The 21,958-nt window shown below is 36.0% G+C and overlaps 1 protein-coding gene across 2 annotated transcripts in view; it reads left to right on the top strand.

Moving 5' to 3' along the window:
• Positions 1–21,958, top strand: part of CNTN5 (contactin 5) — a 1,277,333-nt gene that overhangs the window by 1,187,220 nt on the left and 68,155 nt on the right. For both annotated transcript variants that reach the window (XM_038568215.1, XM_038568216.1), the window contains 2 exons: positions 4,182–4,340; positions 19,730–19,879. In XM_038568215.1, the coding sequence (XP_038424143.1) occupies positions 4,182–4,340; positions 19,730–19,879 (309 nt within the window). The remainder of the gene's footprint in view (positions 1–4,181; positions 4,341–19,729; positions 19,880–21,958) is intronic.

Here is a 21,958-nt window from a genome sequence, read left to right as displayed (position 1 = left end):
GTTGGATATTCAGACAAGTGGAAATTTTAGAAAAATAATTATAGGCAACATAACAAGAGCTATAATGAGATGTAAAATATACTTCTCAAACACTTGAACATAGCATTATCATTATCTCGAATTTGCTTGTTGTAAAAGATCTGTCTCTACCACAAGATTTTAATACACCTAGAGCTGGAACCCTATTTTGTTCTATAAATCATTCCCCTACTCATCTCTCACCACCCACACATTGCTTTATACATAATGGGCCTCCAGTAAATGTTTGGTTAAATAGAATATACTTACAATAGTACATACATACCATATGGAGGCTTTCCTTAAAATAATGACTTTAAAAAATAATTTTAGATCCTTATTACGCAGAATTGGAAAATATAAACAAGAATAAAATTTTTATCATCTATATTGTCATTTCCAAGCAATATTAACTACCATGTATACTTTAATGCATTTATTTCTGGTCTTTTCCTTTATGTATTTGGGAAATAACTATACATTTATATTTACATAATTTTTCATTTTAATTTTTCCCTTATTATATTGTGAACATTTCCCACATAGCAAATAATCCTAAATATTAGCTTAATGGCTGGCTAATATTTTATCATAAAATTTTATTATTTAAACCTTCCATGATTAGTGGACAATTACTTATTTACAATGGTTTATAATTATAAATAATTGCACAGCCATAGTCAGTGTCCTGGGTACATAAATCTTGTTTACTCTCACTTATTATTTTGCTAAGGACTATACTTGAGAAAATAGCCCATACAGAGAAAAATACTTGGGAATTTATTAATTATGTTATAAATTCCTTTTTGTTCTAGCTAAAGTTTTTAAAAACTTTTTAGAGTAGTAATTACCTATTATTAAAAGAAATACACCTTTATTTAAGAAAACTAATTTAAACATTTTGTAGACCATTAATACTCAGAAAGGCAAATTATTTTAAGTTAACAAAGAGTTATTTCCCACAATATTTTCTATCATATTTTCTATCATGTTAATGCTTTTCGAAGAGGTGAATAAAAGGAAGAGATGGAATGGAACAGAACAAAAGGAACAATATAAAAGAGCTTAATAAATGAATTATGTTGGTAACTATTCCTATTGGAAAGCATTAGCAAAATTTTTATCTTATGAAAAAATGCTTTTTTTCATAGCATTTTGAAGATCCTCCTGACCAATTCTCAATCTATGAACAAACTTTCAAATCAAACTGTTTTGAAGTCTGTTCTAGTTATCTGTTGCTGCTCCAAAACTTAGTGGCTTCAAATATCAATGTATTATTTGCCCTCATGATTTTGGCAGATGACAGGCAGTCAAGTACTTGAGATCTCTCATGCATATGAATCCCATGGTGGTTGGAGGTGGGGTTATTTGAAGGCTTCATCAGTCACATGTTTGGTGCATGTGTAGGCTGGGACGCCTGGAATAGCTGAGAGCAAGTTGGATTAAGCTTTCTCCACAAGGTTCTCCAAAATGATAGCTTGGACTTTCTTACAGAATGGTAGCCTTAGGTTAATTAGATTTCTAAGGAGACATAAGTATTGATAAGCATTCAAGAGGCCTGGATTGATAGCTGCAAAGCTTCTTAGAACCTCTCCTCAAAAATCATGCAGTGTCACCTCTACCATTGTCTTTTGAGACAGATAGTGACAAGCCAGCCCACATACAAGGAAGTAAAAGAACAGGCTCCACCTTTCAATGAGGTAATGGCCTGCAACTACAGGGAGGAAAAAGTAATGGTGTCTACCTTATACACAGGCTGCCACAAAGTTCTAACTGCTTCCCTCAAATGCCATCTTTGTCTCTACCACATAATTGAATCATGCCTTTCCTTAACACATACTTTTTTCTTTCATTTCTTTATTTAAAACTACTTTCTAGATTAGCAGTGAAAGCAGGACAGATCTGTGTACTTCTTGATTCTTTGGACAAATCAGGTTTTATAACTAGATCCAAATTCAAATATTAGCTGTGCCATTCACCAACAGAATGACTTGAGCAAAAATATATCTCCTCATAAGAATGGATTCTCTGATACCTACTGTCTCCATAATACCTAACATATAATAAAGTTATTGACTAAGAAATTTATTTATTATTTACTGACTAACCAATCTCTGAGATTTCTTTTATGTCTTCTATGAAATAGGGAGAATAATGTCAACCCTACAGTGACACAGAAATAAATGAACAGGTTAATGTTTGCAAAATATGTAATACAAAGCCTTAATTTAGTAAAGTGAGGATATGGTAGCTATCAGTAATTACGGTTAATATTCTCATCATTATTTATGTTATCATCATTATAGTTTCTCTTTATATTTATGCCTCCACAGTCTAACAACTTGTTAGACATCTTCAGCACCCGGATCTCATTTATTTACCTCAGCTCATCCTTAGCCACTGTTTTAATGCTTTGAATATTCACACTGATGACACATCAAACATATTCTTCCATAAATCCTTGACCTTTTCAACCCTAATATATTCCCCACTTCACTCCAAATAAGCACAAAGTCTCATTCAAAAGTACCCTACACTTAAATCACAAACTCTGCAATTTTCTCTTCACAAGTTCCATTTCTTATGTCTTCCATCATGCTTTCCTGATTCCTTTCTTTTATTCTAGTGTATTAACACCTTTCTGGTTTTACTTGACTCCTTAGGCAATCTTGACACCATGGCCATTCACACTATTGGCATCTTTGATGATAAGCCAAACCAAATTTAAAAATCCTTATATCTGAATGGACTCAGTTGATTAAAATGTTCAGTTCTCATTTCCTAAAAATGTCATTTGCTTCATGAAGCTTTTAAAATGCTTTTACCATCTCCTTGTTCCTTCCCTTTTGAAATTGTCTACCCAAGAGGTCTTTACTAACTGCCTCCATTTCTCCAGCACTCCACCATTTCTTAGCTACTTCTAGTCTAGCTCAGCCCCTCCTGATCAGACTTTGTAATCAAATCTGACTCAGCAAGGTTAGACTAGAAAGCCAAGACCAGAGCCAGAGAAAGTAAGTAGTTAACTTAGTCCATTCAGATTTGAGAACTTATAAATGTGGTTTAGTTTGTCACCAAAGATGCAAATAGTGTGAATGACAATGGCATTAATGTGGACTAGGGAGTCAAATGAAGCCAGAATGGTACTGGTAGGACTAATTCAGAAAATAACCCAAAATACTTAAAAGGTTTTTTTGTTTGCTGTCATTGAAAATAAAAGAATCCTTGAAGCCTGAATTGTCCATATTAAAGAACAGAAGAATGTCAATAAGAAAATCGGCATGCTTTCCAACCACTAAAATGTAAACACTCTACATATTTTTAAATGCTATTAGATATCACTATTTTAAGAAGTGATAATACAAAGGTATATTTCTCCATCAGACCACAGTTGTTTCTTGAAGGTAGAGTCTACATGCTCATAGATTATCACTATTCTATACCAATTTTTCATGAGCATAAGGAAAATAATCTTCTCTGATGAACTACTCTCCCATCCCCATCACAAATCATCACCATTATCATCATCATTATCATCATCATCCATCAAAATCACACCTTCCTTTTAAATCCCCACAAAATTTGTCCATGCCTTACTTCTAAAATATACCTTTTGGCCCGAACTATCATTATTTCAGAGCTCTTGATATTTCCCCTGTTAAAGTTTAAGCTACTTGATAGTCGCATCACAGTATTTGTACACTTGCAGGTTTCTTGAACCTAAAAATTAGGCCCATACACCTATAATATTTTGTTAACTATAGGATCTTTTTTGTTACTGATACCATTGCCAATCACTCTCTATAAGCTGTGTATATAGCTTCTTTAAGCTGTGGTTGATGTCCATAGTCATAGTTAATATTGACATTCATATTCTTGTGTGTATTTCTAATTTTTTGTTTTTTCTTTTCCTATAAAATATAATGGTAATTGGTAGTTGCCTCCAAGCAAAGTGTTAGGAAAAAAATCAAATCTATAATTAAGTTCCCAGCAGAAATCATGGTACCCACTTTGGATCCCATCTCTCTACTGTCAATTTTCATTACTAAATATGTATTTCATTTAGACAGTTAGATAGTTTGATTGGATCTTTATTGGAAATACAATTTCTCATAGCTCTTCATCGTGGCTTGTATTTAACTTTATTCATTCCCTTTTGCCTATAGGTCCCCCAGGCCCACCAGGGGTAGTGATTGTTGAGGAAATCACCGAAAGCACAGCCACACTCTCCTGGAGTCCTGCAGCTGACAACCACAGCCCAATCTCCTCCTACAACCTGCAGGCTCGCAGCCCATTCTCCCTGGGCTGGCAAACAGTAAAAACAAGTAAGAGGCTCTAACACAACATCAGAGGCAACCAGAATAGCTTCTTCTGTCATGAGCTATATTTGCTAGCAGTCTTAGTGGGATCATTTTGAATTCTGGAAATTTTGTTATTAATTACAATATTAACCATTGTTTGCCTCTTTCTATAAAGCTATCTTGCTTTCCAGGTGCCTGGGTGGCTCAAGCAGTTCAGTGTCCAACTCTTGATTTCAGGCTCAAGTCATGATCTCAGAGTTGTAATAGGTGGCTCTGGGCTGGACAAGGAGACTGCTTAAGATTCTCTCTCCTTATCACATGCCGCCCCCCCCCAGGCCCCGCCCCAACACATCCGGGTGCTCTTTTTTTTTTTTTTTTTGAAGTCACGACATGTCATGACTCTGTTTATTTATCTTTTTTTTTATTATTATTCATCTATGAGCAATACACAGAGAGAGAGAGAGAGAGAGAAGCAGAGACACAGGCAGAGGGAGAAGCAGGCCCCATGCAGGGAGCCCGACGCGGGACTCGATCCTGAGTCTCTAGGGTCATGCCCTGGGCCAAACGCGGAGCCAAACATCTGCGCCACCAGGGCTGCCCCCCGGTGATCTGTATTAAAAAAAAAAGAAAAAGAAAAAGCTCTCTTGCTTTCTTCTCTCAATTCCTGAGAGAGGACCACATCATTTATATTTGTTTATTGAAATAACTTTAGGGTCAATGTGAAAGTTGCCAAATAGTACAAAGATTTTCTATGGACCCATTCCTCAGCTCTCCCTAATGATAATATTTTACATAACCATGGTACAATTATCAAATCAGAAAATTGACATTGATACAATGCTATTAACTGATCTATATACTATATACTATATTCAGATTTCACAAATTTTTATATACAATTTTTAATGTGTGGTTCCATAAAATTTTATGAGATTTTGTTGTGAAGCCTCAAGTAACCACCAAGAAAATTGGGTACAGAACTTTTCCATTACTCCAGTTCCTCGTGCTACCTCTTTATAGTCACACATCTTTTTACTTAGAAAAAGATAATCTAACATAAGTTACATTGTTTAAAACAAGGCAGAATTTTAATGTCTACTTGTAAGACATTTGTGTAATAGTCGCACTATTCTTAAAGTCATTTTCTTCCCTGATAATTTGCTTTCCATGTTGTAACCAAATTCTCATTTCTCCAAGTGTAGCTGTCTATAGGAATACGTGAAGTTATGATCACTTGATGGTTATTAGACACTTATGTAGCATGTTGGTATTTAAAAGTATGCAATATCTATAAAATGTAATCTTCAGAAGCAGTTGTCCATTCTGAGTAAGAATTTGTAATTTTATTTTCTAAGGATAAAATTGATTTATTTGTTTATAAGTGAAATATAAATCAGTATGCAATACTGAATGCAATAACCATGAAACTCAATTAACCATAATGCTATAGAAGTGGAGTGGTCCATTTTGCTGCTTAAATAATAAATTATTTAAACAGAAAATTTGTTTTGCATAAAATTTTACAATTTGGGAGAGAGGAATTATATTTGCATACAAAATACAATTCACTTTTTTTAAGTATTAGGTTCCTATATTAATTTATAGATTTGATTTTGATTATCAACATAGTATACTCTATGTATATAGATATTAATTTGTAATACATATAATTGTGTGTATTAGCCTCATTTCTGGCTCCACACTAATCCTGTGATACCTCTGTAGATCCAAGAAATTGGGGGATCTCTACATTCAATAGATAATTCTGGAAAGATCATAAAGTCAAGCCACATAAACAGGTTTATTCAAGAATACTTCTAATCTTTGCCCCAGTGCTTTTATCTTTTCATTTGTGTGACAGCCTAAACCTTTTGCTTTGCAGCCAGAAGATGGGTTCATCTTATATCTGGTGTTGTGCACTCACAGATATGCTATATGCCCACTTTTGCCACACTTCCCTTACTTCTTGGGACATTTTCCTTGTGGGCACATTGCAATACATACATATGTTTCCTCATTCATTCCATCCACATATTCTTATCCTTCCTACCTTAACAGATGTCATGGCAATCCAGTACATCTAATCTTCTTCCTAACCCAACCATAGGTAGGTTCCTAGTTACTCTCATATCTTGATTTCTCACATATCTTGGTTCACCTATTTCTACTTTTTGTTGTTTGATAGATAGAAATATAAATATGTATGTGTGTGTGTATACACATATATATATGTAGATTTTTGGCACAAGAAAAAATGAAAGAGATTGTGTGTGTGTGTGTGTGTGTGTGTGTGTGTGTGTAGGTCTTGGCATTTAGACTAATGTTAATTTGGGGGTTTATTTGTTTTAGAAGTCCCTACTATAAAGTTGCATTCTCATCTTTCTAAAATAATTTGAAGGCTGGAATATTTTTAAGTTAAGGGTTCCTTTTTAAATTTAGTTCAGCAGTTACTTATTAAGAAATCTATGCTTTATTGTATTAATAAGAAAATATATATTTCTCAAAAATATATTTCTGCAGGTGATCAATTTTATTTGCCCTTCATAGTATCTAATGAGGTCACTCACTTCTCAAAGTCTAGCATGCCATCCTCTAAGCAAGCATGCCAAGGAGCAGTACTCAACTTTTGCCTGCTCTCAAGTAATAGTTTTCAATGGTTTTAGTCCCTAGCTAAATCTGACCACTAATTTTTCATGCCTGTGGCAGGTAAAGAAGTCCCTCTAGAGCCACAGCAGCTTCCTTGGAGCAGTGGGTCTTTTGTTTTCATAGTTGTTCTTCATCAAAATAAATTTCAATAGAGATAAACTCTAATGAAGAAATATCTGTTAGAAGGAAAAAATTAGTTTGAGGTTTGGACTCTGTGATAAAGTTAATGCAATTCATAGTATTTAAAAATTACTTAAGATTCCTTTATATACCACCATAATTACAAAAAAAAAATTAGTGAACTACTTATTTTTGACAAATAAGATAATGAGTTGCATCTGGACCTTTTAGCTGATGAAACATGGAATTAACTTATCAGTATTGCCCATTCAAAAATCAGATTAAAATTGGGTGACTAAGAATGTGACTAAATTATTCATTTTGAAGAAAGTATGAAAATAGACATAAGAAGTAGATAATTTCACTAGCAGATCCCTTTTCTGTTCAAATTGTTTTTGATTTGGAAATCTGACTTTACTCATCATTATTATTGAATTATTAACTGCCTTGGTATTTTATTGTGTCTATTTAAGAATAACCAATTACCTATAATCATAGAATTAATTGGTCATTGTCTACTTAATTCAAACATGTTTCTTAACTATTCTTTCAGTGGATATATTTCTATCTGCGGATATATTTTCCATTGATTGATTGGTTGATTAAATTTGTCAACAAGATAGGCTTCTTTAGTTTACGTTTAACTATTTAATTAAATTCTAGGTTGCAATTCTTCTACAAGGAAAGGCATTCTAACAGGGTTCTCTCCCTGAATAAATATGGTATCCTCCACTATTTTTAGTTATGGGATGTTTCACTGAAGCTGAATGTTTTCTTTGAAACTAACTTGTCTCCATACTTCCAGAAAAACAGATCCTTATAAAAAGATACCTCCAAGACTTTTAAAATAATTATTTTAGTATACCATCTCAACTGTCTTTAACCTCCCTGATATTGCATTTGAAATCAAATCTCAATTTTATTTTAACAAATTTGTTTTAATTTATTTCATACTGAATGTCATTTAATCAAAAATATTAATACCTTCAACATATACATTTTATAATTATTTTTCATCAAAAATATTAATACCTTCAACATATACATTTTATAATTGTTTTATAGTGCGTACAAGTAGCAAGGAACTTAGACTTTATAAATGTTTTTATTTTTAAAGAGATATTAGATTTAAGGATGGGGAGAGGATATAGGGTGAGGGACAAAGCCTTTAAAACCTATAGTTATTAAAAAAAATAATAATAAAAAATAAAACCTATAGTTATTGATAAGAAGATATAAATACATGTATCTTTGGGAGGAAGAATTTTTTATTTCATATTTTCTTTTTTAATGTAAAGCCTGAAATAATTACTTCACATAATCACTTCACATTTACAGAAATTAACTGTACCAATTTTTATCATACCTGACAATTTGAACTCCTTTTTCATTCATTCAATATAAATTTGTTGAACACCTTCCAGGTAGTATTCCAGGCATTTAGGATATATGAGTGAACAAATCAAAATAAAAATCTCTACCCCTCTGGAGATTATGTTCCACGGTGAGGACAAACAATAAACAGATAACATAATAAACAAACAAATTATATAGTATCTTAGAAGTTACTGAATGAAAGATTAAAGAAATATTGTAAGGAGATTCAAAAGTATTATGGTAGGGGCAGTGTATTAGTCTGCTCAGACTGCCATTACAAAACACTATAAATTTGGTGGCTTATTTGGTGGCTTAAATAAGAGAAATTCTTCTCATAGTTCTAAAGGCTGGGATTCCAAGATCTAGGTGACAGCCAATTTGATTTAATTTCTGGTGAGAACTCTTCTCCTGGCTTGTAGCAGCAGCCTTCTCACTGTGTCCTCTCATGGGAGAAATAAGAAGTGAATGCTCTGGTATCCTTTCCTATAAGAATACTAATTCTATCATAGAAGAGCCTCACCCCTATTACCTCATTAAATGTTAATTACTTCCTATTTTCGACATAGTTTGAACTAACGCATTAAAAGATAAAACATAACATCAATCTTCCAGTGTCTCTCCATTTCTCTCAGGATGAAAGCCCAAGTCCTATACGACTTATCCTATCAATCTCTATCCAAACTCATCTTCTACCATTCTAACTAATGCTTACTTTGCTCCTGATTCAATGATCTTCTAATGCTCCTACATATAATGTTTCTTATTTGCACTAGTTGTTCCTCTTATCTGGCATGGTTCCTCTTATTGGCATAACTAAATACACATCTGCTTTAAAACCCCACTCAAATGAGCCTCCTTAATGAGACTTATCCTGACCATTTTATTTAAAATTGCAACCTGCCTGATATGGACTGAATTGTGCCCCCCTCCAGAGTTTATATGATGAAGCCCTAACTCCTAGTGTGAATATTTGGAGGTGGGGCCCCTAAGGACAACAGATAGGCAATAGCATATATGAGGATAGAGTTTAAGAGAGAGGTTTAAAATAGAGTTGTAAACTGGAATGTTACTGGAATAAATGTCTCTTAAAATCATAAGACTGCATGTCATCTCCAAGGACATGAACACAAAATAGAGAAGAGTATGAAAATTGAGCCCTAGAGCATTTCAATAGTAAGAAATTGTGGAGAAGAGGAAAAAAAGCAAAGGATACAGTGGAAAACTAGTCATTTGGTTAAAAAAGAAAACCAAGATAATGTAATATCCTGGAAGAAAAAAGAAAAAAATCATCATGGAAAAAGAAGTAATTAACTATGCCAAATGCTACTGACATGTGAAGTATAATGAGGATTAAGAATTAATCCTTGATCTTAGCAACATAGAGATCATTGGTTACTTTGACAATAGTAGTTTTAGTAAAATAATAACTAAGCTTTCACAAGAATGAGTTCAAAACAAATAGGAAGTCATTCACCAGGATGAAGTGGAATTTATTCTAGGGATACAAAGTAGTTCATATTTGCAAATCAAGCACTATGATATATATATCATTAACTAGTGAAAGTATAAAAATCCTATTATCTCAATAGATGCAGAAAAAGCATTTGACAAAGTATAACATCCATTTGTGATAAAAACACAGCAAAGTAGGTTTAGAAAGAATACATCTTAAAATAATAAAGCCCATGTATGAAAAACTCACAGCTAACATCATACTTAGTGATGAAAACTCAGAGTCTCTCATCTAAGATCAGGAACAAGACAAAGATGTCCACTTTCACCACTTTTATTTATCATAATACTGGAATTCCTAGCCATAGCAATCAAGAAAAATTAATAACAGGCAATCAAATTGTTAAGAAAGAAGTAAAACTCACTATTTGCAGATGACATGATACAAAAAAACCCGAAGGACTCTATAAAAATAAATTTAGAACTCAAATTAATTCAGTGAAGTCACAAGATACAAAATTAATATACAGAAATCTGTTGCATTTCTGTATTATAGTAATGAAGTAGCAGAAAAAGAAATTAAGAAAACAGTTCCATTTATAGTTACACCAAAAATAATAAAACACCTAGGAATAAGGTTATCCAAGGAAGTGAAAGACCTATACTTTGAAAACTATAAAACACTGATGAAAGAAATTAAAATCAACACAAATAAATGAAAAGATATTTCATGCTCATGGACTGGAATAACAAATATTGTTCAAATATCCATAGTATCCAAAGCAATCCACAGATTATCCACAGTAATCCTTATCAAAATGCCTGTAGCATTTTTCACAGAAATATAACAAATAATACTAAGTTTTTAAGTATTGAGAAAAGATCCTGATAATCCCAAAACAATCTTGAGAAAAAAGAACAAAGCTGGACGTATCACATTCCCAGATTTCAAGATACACTACATAGCTATAGTAATAAAAACAGTATGGTACTGGCACATAAATAAACACATAGATTGATCAAACAGAATACAAAGCCCCCATATAAACCCACACATATGTAGTCAATTAATCTACAACAAAGGAGGTAAGAATATATATATAATGGGGAAAAGACAGTCTCTTCAATAAGTGGTGCCAGGAAAATTAGGCAGCTACATGCAAAAGAATAAAACTGGACCACTTTCTTACATCATACACAAAAATAAACTCAAAATGGATTAAAGGCCTAAATGTGAGACCTGAAGCCATAAAATTCCTAAAAGAAAACATAAGGAGCAATTAATTCCTTTGACATCAGCCACAGTGACATTTTTCTAAATATGTTTCCTAATACAAGAGAAACAATAGCAAAATTAAACTGTTGGGATTAGACCAAAATAAAAAGCTTTTTCACAGTGAAGGAAACATTAACAAAATAAAACAAAACAAAAACAACCTACTAGGTTGTAGAGGATATTTGTAAATGATATATCTGGAAAGCAGTCAATATCCAAAATATATAAAGAACAACTCAACACCAAAAAACAAAAACAAAAAAAAAAGAAAAAAACACCAAAAAAAAAAAAAAACAAATTAAAAAAAATGTAAATAAAAAACTAAAAAAAAATCTGATTTAAAAATGGACAGAGGAAGGGAGGGGCAAGACGGCGGAAGAGTAGGGTCCCCAATCACCTGTCCCCACCAAATTACCTAGAAAACCTTCAAATCATCCCGAAAACCTACGAATTCGGCCTGAGATTCAAAGAGAGACCAGCTGGAATGCTACAGTGAGAAGAGTTCGCGCTTCTATCAAGGTAGGAAGACGGGGAAAAGAAGTAAAGACACAAAAGGCCTCCAAGGGGGAGGGGCCGGGGCGAGTGTCCCCAGGACAGGAGAGCCCCGTCCCGGAGGAGCAGGAGCTGCACCGACCTTCCCGGGGGAAAGGGGCTCGCGGGGAGGTGGAGCAGGACCCAGGAGGGCGGGGATGCCCTCGGGCTCCCGGGGACACTGAACAGACACCTGCGCCCCGGGAGAGCGCCCCGAGCTCCCTAAGGGCTGCAGCGCGCACGGGGGACCCGGAGCAGCTCGGGGGGCTCAGGGGGCGGCTCCGCGGAGGGGGCTGCGGGGTTGGGAGCGAATCCACCAGCACAGGCTCCAGAGCACAGGGCGCCGAGACACAGCCCAGGATCCGACCTCCCCCCGGGACAGGCAGAGGCCGGGAGGGCCCAGGACAGCGAGGACGCTCCTGCCCCAGCTGAGCAGATCAGCGGCCCCGCCCGGAGCCTCCAGGCCCTGCAGACGGAGAGCTCCGGAGCTACTGCGGGGGCTGACTCCAGGGCTGCAGAGCTGGCCCCGCCACTGGGGCTGTTCCTCCTGGGGCCTCACGGGGTGAACAGCCCCCCTGAGCCCTGCACCAGGCAGGGGGCGGAGCAGCTCCCCCAAGTGCTAACACCTGAGAATCAGCACAACAGGCCCCTCCCCCAGAAGACCACCTAGACCGAGAGGGGAAAAAAGAAATAATTGACCAAGCAGCACTGGAAAGTTCCAGGGGAAGTCAAGGGATTTACAGTATACTGTATCACAGGATACTCCCCCTTGTTTTTTGTTTTTTGGGTTGTTTTTTTTTTTTTTTTTTTTCCTGTTTGCTTCCCCCTCCTTTTTTTTTTTCTTCTTTTTTTCTCTTTTTTTCTTTTTTTCTCTTTCTTTCCTTCTTTCTCTTCTCTCTTTTTTCTCCTTTTCCCAATACAACTTGTTTTTGGCCACTCTGCACTGAGCAAAATGACTAGAAGGAAAACCTCACCTCAAAAGAAAGAATCAGAAACAGTCCTCTCTCCCACAGAGTTACAAAATCTGGATTACAATTCCATGTCAGAAAGCCAATTTAGAAGCACTATTATACAGCTACTGGTGGCTCTAGAAAAAAGCATAAAGGACTCAAGAGACTTCATGACTGCAGAATTTAGATATAATCAGGCAGAAATTAAAAATCAATCATGTGAGATGCAATCCAAACTAGGAGTCCTAACGACGAGGGTTAACGAGGTGGAAGAACGAGTGAGTGACATAGAACACAAGTTGATGGCAAAGAGGGAAACTGAAGAAAAAAGGGACAAACAAAAGATCATGAGGATAGATTAAGGGAAATAAGTGACAGCCTGACAAAGAAAAACCTATGTTTAATTGGGGTTCCCGAAGGTGCCGAAAGGGACAGAGGTCCAGAATATGTATTTGAACAAATCATAGCTGAAAACTTTCCTAATCTGGGAAGGGAAACAGGCATTCAGATCCAGGAAATAGAGAGATCCCCCACCCCAAATCAATAAAAACCGTTCAACACCTTGACATCTAATAGTTAAGCGTGCAAATTCCAAAGATAAAGAGAAGATCTTAAAGCAGCAAGAGACAAGATATCCCTGACTTTTATGGGGAGGAGTATTAGGGTAACAGCAGACCTCTCCACAGAGACCTGGCAGGCCAGAAAGGACTGGCAGGATATATTCAGGGTCCTATATTCTTTTTTTTAATTTTTATTTATTTATGATAGTCACACACACACACACACACACACACACACACACACACACAGAGAGAGAGGCATAGAGAGAAGCAGGCTCCATGCACCGGGAGCCCGATGTGGGATTTGATCCCGGGTCTCCAGGATCGCACCCTGGGCCAAAGGCAGGCGCCAAACCGCTGCGCCACCCAGGGATCCCAGGATCCTAAATGAGAAAAACATGCAACCAAGAATACTTTATCCAGCAAGGCTCTCATTCAGAATGGAAGGAGAGATAAAGAGCTTCCAAGACAGGCAGCAACTGAAAGAATATGTGACCTCCAAACCAGCTCTGCAAGAAATTTTAAGGGGGACTCTCAAAATTCCACTTTAAGAAGAAGTCCAATGGAACAATCCACAAAAACACCGACTGAATAGATATCATGATGACACTAAACTCATATCTGTCAATAGTAACTCTGAACGTTAATGGGCTAATCATCAAAAGGCACAGGGTGTCAGACTGGATAAAAAAGCAAGCCCCATCTATATGCTGTCTACAAGGGACTCATTTAGACAGAAGCACACCTACAGCCTTAAAATAAAAGGTTAGAGAACCATTTACCATTCAAATGGTCTTCAAAAAGAAGCAGGGGTAGCCATCCTTGTATCAGATAAACTAAAATTTACCCTGAAGACTGTAGTGAGAGATGAAGAGGGACACTATCTCATATTTAAAGGATCTATCCAACAAGAGGACTTAACAATCTTCAATATATATGCCCCGAATGTGGGAGCTGCCAAATATATCCATCAATTAATAACCAAAGTTAACACATACTTAGATAATAATACACTTATACTTGGTGACTTCAATCTAGTGCTTTCTACACTCGATAGGTCTTCTAAGCACAACATCTCCAAAGAAACGAGAGCTTTAAATGATACACTGGACCAGATGGATTTCACAGATATCTACAGAACTTTACATCAAAACCCAACTGAATACACATTCTTCTCAAGTGCACATGGAACATTCTCCAGAATAGACCACATACCGGGTCACGAATCAGGTCTTAACCAATACTAAAAGATTGGGATCGTCTCCTGCATATTCTCAGACCATAATGCCTTAAAATTAAAACTAAATTACAACAAGAAGTTTGGAAGGACTTCAGACACGTGGAGGTTAAGGACCATCCTGCTAAAAGATGAAAGGGTCAACCAGGAAATTAAGGAAGAATTAAAAAATTCATGGAAAATAATGAGATTGAAGATACAACCGTTCAAAACCTTTGGGATGCAGCAAAAGCAGTCCTGAGGGGGAAATACATCGCAATACAAGCATCCATCCAAAAACTGGAAAGAACTCAAATACAAAACATAACCTTACACCTAAGGGAGCTGGAGAAAAAACAGCAAATAGGTCCTACACCCAGCAGAAGAAGAGAGTTAATAAAGATTCGAGCAGAACTCAACGAAATCGAGACCAGAAGAACTGTGGAACAGATCAACAGAACAGAGTTGGTTCTTTGAAAGAATTAATAAGATAGATAAACCATTAGCCAGCCTTATTAAAAAGAAGAGAGAGAAGACTCAAATTAATAAAATCATGAATGAGAAAGGAGAGATCACTACCAACACCAAGGAAATAGAAATGATTTAAAAAACATATTATGAACAGCTATACGCCAATAAATTAGGCAATCTAGAAGAAATGGACACATTTCTGGAAAGCCACAAACTACCAAAACTGGAACTGGAAGAAATAGAGAACCTGAACAGGCCAATAACCAGGGAGGAAATTGAAGCAGTCATCCAAAACCTCCCAAGACACAAAAGTCCAGGGCTAGATGGCTTCCCTGGGGAATTCTATCAAACGTTTAAAGAACAAACCATACCTATTCTCCTAAAGCTGTTTGGAAAGATAGAAAGAGATGGAGTACTTCCAAATTCGTTCTATGAGGCCAACATCACCTTAATTCCAAAACCAGACAAAGACCCCACCAAAAAAGGAGAATTACAGACCAACATCCCTGATGAACATGGATGCAAAAATTCTCAACAAGATACTAGCCAATAGGATATGACAATACATTAAGAAGAGTATTCACCATGACCAAGTGGGATTTATCCCTGTGATGCAAGGCTGGTTCAACACTCATATAGCAATCCATGTGATTGATCATATCAGCAAGAGAAAAAACAAGAACCATATGATCCTCTCATTAGATGCAGAGAAAGCATTTGACAAAATACAGCATCCATTCCTGATCAAAACTCATCAGAGTGTAGGGATAGAGGGAACATTCCTCAACATCTTAAAAGCCATCTACGAAGAGCCCACAGCAAATATCATTCTCAATGGGGAAGCACTGGGAGCCTTTCCTCTAAGATCAGGAACAAGACAGGGATGTCCACTCTCACCACTGCTATTCAACATAGTACTGGAAGTCCTAGCCTTAGCAATCAGACAACAAAAAGACATTAAAGGCATTCAAATTGGCAAAGAAGAAGTCAAACTCTCCCTTTTCGCTGATGACATGATACTCTACATAGAAAACTGAAAAGACTCCACCCCAAGATTGCTAGAGCTCATAGAGCAATTTGGCAGCGTGGCAGGATACAAAATCAATGCCCAGAAATCGGTGGCATTTCTATACACTAACAATGAAACTGAAGAAAGAGAAATTAAGGAGTCAATCCCATTTACAATTGCACCCAAAAGCATAAGATACCTAGGAATACACCTAACCAAAGAGGTAAAGGATCTATACCCTAAAAACTACAGAACACTTCTGAAAGAAATTGAGGAAGACACAAAGAGATGGAAAAATATTCCATGCTCATGGATTGGCAGAATTAATATTGTGAAAATGTCAATGTTACCCAGGGCAATGTACACGTTTAATGCAATCCCTATCAAAATACCATGGACTTTCTTCAGAGTTAGAACAAATTATTTTAAGATTTGTGTGGAATCAGAAAAGACCCCGAATAGCCAGGGGAATTTTAAAACAGAAAACAATATCTGGGGGCATCACAATGCCAGATGTCAGGTTGTACTACAAAGCTGTGGTCATCAGGACAGTGTGGTACTGGCACAAAAACAGACACATAGATCAATAGAACAGAACAGAGAACCCAGAAGTGGACCCTGAACTTTATGGTCAACTAATATTCGATAAAGGAGGAAAGACTATCCATTGGAAGAAAGACAGTCTCTTCAATAAATGGTGCTGGGAAAATTGGACATCCACATGCAGAAGAATGAAACTAGACCACTCTCTTTCACCATACACAAAGATAAACTCAAAATGGATGAAAGATCTAAATGTGAGACAAGAGTCCATCAAAATCCTAGAGGAGAACACAGGCAACACCCTTTTTGAACTCGGCCACAGTAACTTCTTGCAAGATACATCCACGAAGTCAAGAGAAACAAAAGCAAAAATGAACTATTGGGACTTCATCCAGATAAGAAGCTTTTGCACAGCAAAGGATACAGTCAACAAAACTAAAAGACAACCTACAGAATGGGAGAAGATATTTGCAAATGACATATCAGATAAAGGGCTAGTTTCCAAGATCTATAAAAAACTTATTAAACTCAACACCAAAGAAACAAACAATCCAATCATGAAATGGGCAAAAGACATGAAGAGTAAATTCACAGAGGAAGACCTAGACATGGCCAACATGCACATGAGAAAATGCTCTGCATCACTTGCCATCAGGGAAATACAAATCAAAACCACAATGAGATCCCACCTCACACCAGTGAGAATGGGGAAACTTAACAAGGCAGGAAACCACAAATGTTGGAGAGGATGCGGAGAAAAGGGAACCTTCCTGCACTGTTGGTGGGAATGTGAACTGGTGCAGCCACTCTGGAAAACTGTGTGGAGGTTCCTCAAAGTTAAAAATAGATCTGCCCAACGACCCAGCAATCTTTGGGATTTACCCCAAAGATACAGAGGCAGTGAAACGCCAGGACACCTGCACCCCGATGTTTCTAGCAGCAATGTCCACAATAGCCAAACTGTGGAAGGAGCCTCGGTGTCCATCGAAAGATGAATGGATAAAGAAGATGTGGTCTATGTATACAATGGAATATTACTCAGCCATTAGAAATGAGAAATACCCACTATTTGCTTCGACATGTTTGGAACTGGAGGGTATTATGCTGAGTGAAGTAAGTCAATCGGAGAAGGACAAACATTATTTGGTCTCATTCATTTGGGGAATATAAATAATAGTGAAAGGGAATAGAGGGGAAGGGAGAAGAAATGGGTAGGAAATAGCAGAAAGCGGGACAGAACATGGAAGTCTCCTAAGTCTGGGAAACGAACTAGGGGTGGTGGAAGGGGAGATGCGCGGGGGTGGGGATGACTGGGTGGCAGGCACTGAGGGGGGCACTTGACGGGTTGAGCCCTGGGTGTTATTCTGTTTGTTGGCAAATTCAACACCAATAAAAAATAAATTTATTATTAAAAAATAAAAATAAATAAATTGACAGAAGACTTGAATAGACATTTTTCCAAAGAAGACATCCAAAGGGTCAACAGACATATAAAAAGATTCTCAATATCACTAATCATCAGGGAAATACACATCAAAACCACGATGAAATATCTACTTGTCAGAATGGTTAGTATCAAGAAGACAAAGCAATAACAAGTGCTGGCAATGATGTAGAGGAAGAGGAAGCTTCATGCATTGTTGGTAGGAATGCAAATTGATGCAGTCATTGTGGAAAACAGTATGAAGGTTCCTCAAAAAAATTAAAAATAGAATTACCATATGAATAAGTAATTCCACTACTTGCTATCTATCCCAAAGTAAAAGAAAACATATTTTGAAAAGATAGATTTACCCCTGTATTCATTGCAGCTTTATTTTTAATAGTCAAGATAGGGAAGGAATGCAAGTGTCCATTGATAGAAGAGTTGAGAAAAGAAGATATGCTACATATATACAATGGAATTAAAAAGCCATAAGAAAGAATGAGAAATTGTTATTTGCAACAACATGGATGGACTTAGAGATTATAATGCTAAGTGAAGTATATTAGTCACAGAAAGACAAATACCATGATTTCACTTATATGTGGAATTTAAAAAACAAAACAAACATAAAAAAAGAGACAAACAAAAAAAACAGACTCTTAAATACAGAGAACAAACTAGTGGTTGCTAGAAGGGAAGTAGGTAGGGCAAAGGGTAAAAAGATCAAGGAAATCAAGAGTACACTTATCCTGATGAGCACTGAGTAATGAATAAAATTTTGAATCATTATTTGTACAACTGAAACTAATATATCACAGTATATTAATTCAATTTTAAAAAAGGAAAAAGGAGAGAAGGAAAATATAGATAACTCTTTTAAGAAGTTTTGCTGCAAAAAGAAGTGATGAGATCATATTTTGATGTAAGCAATGTTAAAATTTGCTTAATTTGCATTTGGGAAGTTCTCCCTTTTCTCTATTATCACCCCTGTAACAAATGTTCTTGCAGAAATATTTCCTAGACAGCAGAGATGAATGAACAGGAAAATCAGTCCCAAATAGAGCATGTATACTATGTAAAAAAGCATTTCACTCTGTGACAATTGTATTGACAACTTTATGCTTTAATAAAATCAAAATATAGTACAAAAGTTACTCCAAGAAGAGCTTTTGCTTAGATCCCACACACTGGAGGTTTTTAATTAAAGAGGTATATTCTTAATCTGCTGCTTTGAACTGCCAAGTGGGGATCCCTGGGTGGCGCAGCAATTTGGCGCCTGCCTTTGGCCCAGGGCGCGATCCTGGAGACCCGGGGTCGAATCCCACGTCAGGCTCTCGGTGCATGGAGCCTGCTTCTCCCTCTGCCTATGTCTCTGCCCCCCTCTCTCTCTCTGTGACTATCATAAATAAAAATTTAAAAAAATGTTGAACTGCCCAGTGGCTAAGCATGTTTGCCAGAACTGCAAGAGGCAAACTGCTCAAGAAAATTCAGAACTATTTGCTCAAATAGCACTAGTTGCCCTCTTATTTGAGGCTAAGGGATCGACAAAATGATTTTTAGTATACATAATGGCAAGCTATGTTATAGCAATGTATGTATAAAGATGAGACAAAAGATTTCTAATTAGCTAAAACAATCTTTGACGTGTGCAAGTGCTTACTCCCTGAAGATTAGTTTTCACTTTACTAATGAGACCAGAGGTGACACCATGACCATATGTAATAAGGAATTATGCATCAGTCTGCTGATTCTGGTAGTACCCATGATATCCTGGATTGCCATTTATAACTATTTCAGGGTCTTCCTAATGCCACAAAATCTCTTTCCTCTCTGTAGTCCCAGAAATTATAACAGGGGACCTAGAGTCAGCCATGGCAGTGGACCTTAACCCCTGGGTGGAATATGAATTTAGAGTGGTGGCCACCAATCCAATTGGGACTGGAGATCCAAGCACCCCATCTCGAATGATCCGCACAAATGAAGCAGGTAAGAAATTTTGGAGAGTCTGAATTCTGATTCAATTTGGCAGGCCTCTAACTACTTTGAAAACAAGTTGAATTAGCCAGGGTACTTGCTTTATTTAGTATAATTTTTCCTGATTCATTTACCTAAGACATCATGAAATTATTTCCTTTAAAAAATTCTTCCATTTTGTTTTCAGATCTTTTTCCTCTTGTTTCCACAAAACCATCTAGATACTTCAATTTCCTCCCAACCCTAGCATTCATCTTCAGGTTACCATGAAATTGAACCAGTTAGTTTATTTTTCTAATTATATACTCATTCGATATAGTAATTCCATAAAATTCAGCGTAGATAGACCCACCCTCTTTCTCTCCAGTGTTACAAATTAGCTGTAATTGCAGTGTACTTCCTTAGTACCCTCTATGTTGCCCTTCACCAACGGACCTAGCATAAATTATACTCTGCAAAGGCAAACATCATCTTAACTTGCCTAGTGCTTGATATCTATGAGTACAATAAATATTCATATGCTTCCTGACTTGGAAAACACAGCATCCTTCTGGTCTTTTGGAAGGAAGTATCTCGAAAATATTTCTAGTAGTCACATAGGGGAATTAGCAGCTTTATTTAAAAACTGCTTTATTTAAAAACAATTTTAAAATATCTTGCCTGGCATCTGGAAAGAGAAAAATAAATTAAAATTTTAGTAAAATTTTGACTATTTTGAACAAAGTTTTATTGAGATTCATCTCTCATGTCTCTGTAAAATTGTATGTTAAAAAGTGTGTAGTAGGTCACTAGCTTAGTCAAACATAAATGTCAATACTATTGATGAAAACAATCTGAAAACAGAGGAAAGGGAGTAGATTGCAAATACAGGGAGGGAAAAAACAAATTTTAACATTTTTACACTCAATGATAACATCTGAATCTCAATAATCTTAGAATATAAGTGCACAGAGAATAAGGATTTGTGTCTAATTTTTTAGTGTTCTATCATCAGCACCTAGAATGGTGTCTGGCACTGGTACTGTGTATGTTTTTGTAGAAAGATTAAAAGGGAATATTTCTTTTATTTCCTTCATATGCTCCTATCCACACTAGTACCTAGGTAAGAATTACATATACATAGAAGACTAACTGTCCGTTGGACCAAAAAATGTGATTTGTGACTTTTTATAAATTGAACAAAGCTTATAATAATTAAAATAAATTACAAAAGAATCCTTTCTCTAAAACACACTAGGTCTGACCCTTTAAAAAAGAGAGAAAAAAAAACAAATGGTTAATTAATTGCACTAAGTAGGAATAACTGTACAAAAATGTTCATATTATTTCTATATAAAAATTAAGCAAGCAAGAAAATAAAAAGATAAAGTAGCCTAAATATGTTGGAAAAGATTCATTCACAGAAAATCCAACTTTTCTGCTTTTGTGATTTGTCTAGTACAAGTTGTTTTTTCTGCTACTTTTTCAATAGTGTGAATTTTAAATTGAACCTTAATTACCTGGTTAGATTTTCATGCATTCATAAATCAGTCATGCTTTCATTGTGTACAGGTATTCACTAATTAAGAGTATAACAGGTGAGTTATTCCTCATTTCATGTACTCACTTTGCATATATTGACATGACTGCCAGTATTAGTACTTATGCTCACATATTTTCTAAAAGGACTGCTTTATTTTGCATATTACTAATTGTGTTTAAACAAAGGCAAAGATTACTGCCTAATACAGAGGCTCTCTATAAATATTCATTTTGAAAATAAATAATCCGTTTGGGATGAATAATCCTTTTAGACTTTTTAAAGTATGAATCCCCTTGCACTATTAAAAAAGATTATAGCAAAAGCACTGTTACTTTTCATGCTAAATTGCATTCAGATGATACATTCTGAAAGACTCGTCCCCTCATCTCATCTCTTCCAGCAGTTACCTCAATCATATAGTTCCTGCCTCTCCATTTTATTATGAGTTCTATATACATGGCATACTTTAGTCCATTAAAATCTCATGGAAGAGAAAAGAAATAGCATGAAAAATGCATGAAATACTCCCCTTTAAAAGTTAATGAGGAAGGCTTGTAGTGCCTACTTTA

This window comes from Canis lupus, chromosome 21 (genome assembly GCF_011100685.1).
Source record: "Canis lupus familiaris isolate Mischka breed German Shepherd chromosome 21, alternate assembly UU_Cfam_GSD_1.0, whole genome shotgun sequence".
Classification (NCBI taxonomy): Eukaryota; Metazoa; Chordata; class Mammalia; order Carnivora; family Canidae; genus Canis; species Canis lupus.
Note: the sequence above shows the minus strand (reverse complement) of the source record. Positions and strands in the feature narration are given on the sequence as shown.